The sequence below is a fragment of the Rutidosis leptorrhynchoides genome, chromosome 2 (assembly GCF_046630445.1).
Source record: "Rutidosis leptorrhynchoides isolate AG116_Rl617_1_P2 chromosome 2, CSIRO_AGI_Rlap_v1, whole genome shotgun sequence".
NCBI lineage: Eukaryota > Viridiplantae > Streptophyta > Magnoliopsida > Asterales > Asteraceae > Rutidosis > Rutidosis leptorrhynchoides.
Window position 1 is genome coordinate 690,381,511 of NC_092334.1, and position 4,230 is coordinate 690,385,740.

Consider the following 4,230-nt stretch of genomic DNA (forward strand, 5'->3'; position numbering starts at 1 on the left):
GGGAGGTTTGTCAAAGATCTCAAAGCTGACAAAGGTAAATATGAGGAAGTTTCAACCGCATTTTTTTGATGAAGAATGCTTAGCAATTTTGCAAAAAAAAAAAGATGCCACCAAAACTTGGAGATCCTGGTAGTTTTATCATTCCTTGTTTGATGGGAAATTCGGTAATGTACGATACATTAGCTGATTTAGGAGCAAGCATTAATCTTATTCCTCACTCCTTATACTTGAAACTGAACTTAGGAGATTTAAAACCAACTAGGATGTGTATACGATTGGTTGATCGAACTCATAACTATCCTATTGGTATTGTCGAAAATTTACCAGTCAAGGTAAATCACCTAATCTTTCGTGCTGATTTTGTAGTCCTTGAAATGGAAGAAGATACCAAAGTTCCTTTAATTTTAGGTCGACCATTTCTAAATACTGCAGACGCAATTGTACGTGTTAAAGATAAAGAACTCAGCTTAGGTGTGGGTAAGGATATAATTATCTTGAACATAGATAAGGCTATGAAATACCCTATGTCTCCTGATGACAAATGTTTTCAAATAGGCAATGTTGATTGTTGTATTGAGGAAGAACTACAAGAATTATTAAATGTCGACACCTCGAATTTCACCCTGATGGGTGAGAGTGAAGATTTTGATGTCGATATGGAGTTAGAGGAGCTGCAGAAGGTAGTCACGGATGAAGAATACATGAAAGAAGATATTCCTGAGGAATATGAACCTTTTGAAGAAATCCCAATTGGTGATAGGTTCCGAATAAAATCTTCCTTGGAAGAACCACCCTCCTTGGAACTTAAGGAACTCCTGAAACATTTGGAGTATGCTTATCTCCAAGGAACGTCACAACTGCCAGTCATTATTTCATCAGATCTTTCCGATGACGAAAATGGTAGGTTAATGTCGGTTTTAAAAACCCACAAAAGGCAATTACATGGAAAACAACTAATATTCCAGGGATTAACCCTGCTTATTGTACCCACAAGATCCTAATGGAAGAAGATTTTAAACCCATGGTACAAAGGCAATGGAGGTTAAACCCTACCATGAAAGAAGTTGTCAAAAAAGAGGTGATCAAATTACTTGATGTCGAGTTAAATTACCTTATATCTGATAGCGCGTGGGTAAGTCTTGTGCAAATAGTACCCAATAAAGGAAGTACGACTGTTATTCTGAATGATAAGAATGAACTCGTTCCTACGAGAACGGTCACTGGGTGGAGATTCTGTATAGACTATCGTCGTCTAAATGACGCCACAAGGAAAGATCATTTTCCGCTTCCTTTTATCGACCAAATGCTAGAACGTTTGACGGGAAAAGATTACTACCGTTTCCTTGTTGGATTCTCTGGTTATTTTCAAATTCCAATTGATCCTATGGACCAAGACAAGACTACGTTCACTTGTCCATTTGGTACCTTTGCATACAGACGAATGCCATTCGGATTATGCAATGCCCCAGGCACCTTCAAAAGGTGTATGATGGCGATTTTTCATGACATGATTGAAGAATGTATGGAAGTATATAAGGACGATTTCTCTATTTTTGGAGACTCCTTCGACTCATGCCTCTCAAACCTTGAACGAATGCTAATTCTTTGTGAAGAAACAAATCTTATATTAAACTGGGAGAAATGCCACTTCATGGTGAAGGAAGGCATTGTTTTAGGCCACAAGATTTCTCGAGCTGGAATGGAAGTAGATAGAGCTAAGACCGATGTAATTTCAAAACTTCCTCCACCAACCAATGTTAAAGGAATTTGTAGTTTCCTTGGTCATGCGGGATTCTATAGGCGATTCATAAAGAATTTTTTCAAAATCGCCCGACCAATGACTAAGCTTCTTGAGAAGGACATTAAATTCGATTTTGATGCTAAATGTTTAAATGCTTTCTCCGTTCTGAAAGAAAAACATACGAACGCACCTATTATGGTATCACCCGACTGGTCAAAACCTTTCGAGCTAATGTGTGATGCTAGTGATTTCGCACTGGGAGCTGTTTTAGGTCAACGTGATGATAACAAATTTCAACCAATCTACTATGCAAGTAAAACACTTACAGGAGCTCAGTTGAATTACACAACTACTGTGAAGGAGCTTCTTGCAGTAGTTTTTGCTTTTGATAAGTTTAAATCTTACCTGGTGTTATCTACAACAATTGTTTATACCGATCATTTAGCCCTAAAGTACTTGTTCAAAAAGCAAGATGCTAAACCTAGACTCATTCGTTGGATTCTTCTTCTACAAGAATTTGACATTGAAATCAAGGATAAAAAAGGGTGCTGAAAATCTCACTGTGGATCACTTGTCTCGTCTTGAAAATCCTAACTTAGAAACACTCGAAGAATCTATTATTCACGATACTTTTCCTGACGAGTTTCTTATGAAAATCAAAATGGAAGAAGAATTTCCATAGTTTGTGAATTTTGCAAATTATCTTACCGCAGGAATTCTTGTCAAAAATCAAATGTATCAGCAAAAGAAGAAATTCTTCACCGATTTGAAGTCTTACTTCTGGGAAAGCCCGAATCTTTTTCGTATGGGAGCAGATCAAGTTATTCGCTGATGCGTATATGGTAAAGAAGCTCAACAAATTCTAGAGCACTGTCATCAAGGACCAGCCGGCAGACATTTCGGACCTAGCTATACAGCAAAGAAGGTCTTCGAATCAGGATTTTACTGGCCAACTATTTTTAAAGATGCTCACAACATGGTAAAAACTTGTGATGCTTGTCAAAGATCTGGAAATATTTCTAAACGAGACGAAATGCCACAACAAGGCATCCTAGTATGTGAAGTATTTGACATCTGGGGTATTGACTTCATGGGTCCATTTCCCGCCTCTAACAAATGCAAATACATTCTCATGGCAGTCGATTACGTTTCTAAATGGGCTGAAGCGAAAGCCCTACCCACTAACGATGCTCGAGTTGTTGTCACCTTTAATAAAAATCTTTTCTCATGTTTTGGGATTCCAAAAGCATTAATCAGTGATCGTAGAACTCATTTTACAAATCAATTACTCGAAAAAGTGCTTAAAAAGTATGGAGTTAATCATCGTTTCTCAACTTCCTACCATCCTCAAACGAGTGGTCAAGTTGAAAACACAAATCGAGGTTTAAATGAATTTTAGAGAGAACACTTAAGAATAATCCAAAAATCTGGCATCAAAAGCTAGATGATGCGCTATGGACATTTAGAACTGCATTCAAAATGCCCATAGGTACCACTCCTTTCCGTTTAGTATATGGTAAAGTGTGTCATCTACTTATCGAGGTTGAACACAAGGCATTTTGGGCATTAAAAGAATGTAACACAGCCCTTGTCAAAGCCGGAGAAAATGGACTATTACAATTACATGAGTTAGATAAGGTAAGACTTCAAGCATACGAAAACTCGAAAACTTATAAAGAGAAAACTAAGAAATGGCACGATGCTCGCTTAAAGGAGAATAAAGCATTTGAACCAGGAGACAAAGTTCTATTATTTCAATCACGTTTTAAGTTTTCATATGGGAAACTTAAATCCCGATGGACGGGACCGTATGAAGTAAAACACGCATTTCCATCTGGATACGTAGTGTTATGTGACAAGAATGGTGGTACTTTCAATGTGAACGGTCATAGACTTAAATTCTATAATGAAGGGTTCAACAACACTAAAAGAGATGACATCACATTCTATCCAAAGGACAAATGAATGGAGCATGATTCGTCTTTCTCTAGCAGACCCTAAAGAACTAGTCTCCCCCCAGTCTAACTTTTAATTTTTGTAATAAAATAAAATATATAATAAATATAAAAATATATAAACAAATAATAATTAAAACTAATAAAAAATTATGTTGTGTGTTATTGTTTGGTTTTGATGTGTATAAGGCAGGGTAAAAGACACATTTCAAAAAATGTCATTAAGTTTAGCAAAAGCTACCATTTTGACGAAACACATGTGTAATATAATTTGAGGAATAGACAATGTTCAGCGCCATAGTTAAACAACATTCCGTGATCTTCATTTTAAATCAACGAGGTTTTGACTTCATTCCTACACTTTTTGCCCTCTTAAATTTAATTTAATCTGATTTCATTGCAAGTGAGGGCATTACATGATCTCAAGTGTGGGAGGGGTTATAAATTCTCTCGGAATTATACACTTGGCTTATTTTCTAAATTTTGTGAAAAATTTAAAAATTTTAACTAAATGAATTCAAATCTTATTTAATA

General features: G+C 36.3%; 1 protein-coding gene across 1 annotated transcript; it reads left to right on the plus strand.

Annotated features, from left to right (window-relative positions):
* Window positions 1-3,220: 3,220 nt before the first annotated feature.
* On the plus strand, window positions 3,221-3,706 carry LOC139890351 (uncharacterized). Its single transcript, XM_071873239.1, has one exon. The coding sequence runs from the start codon at window positions 3,221-3,223 to the stop codon at window positions 3,704-3,706; it is 486 nt and encodes a 161-aa protein (XP_071729340.1).
* The last annotated feature ends 524 nt before the right edge of the window (window positions 3,707-4,230 follow it).

Coding starts and splice junctions, on each gene's coding strand:
- LOC139890351 (XM_071873239.1), top strand. CDS start 3,221: ATGCCCATAGGTACCACTCCTTTCCGTTTAGTATATGGTAAAGTGTGT.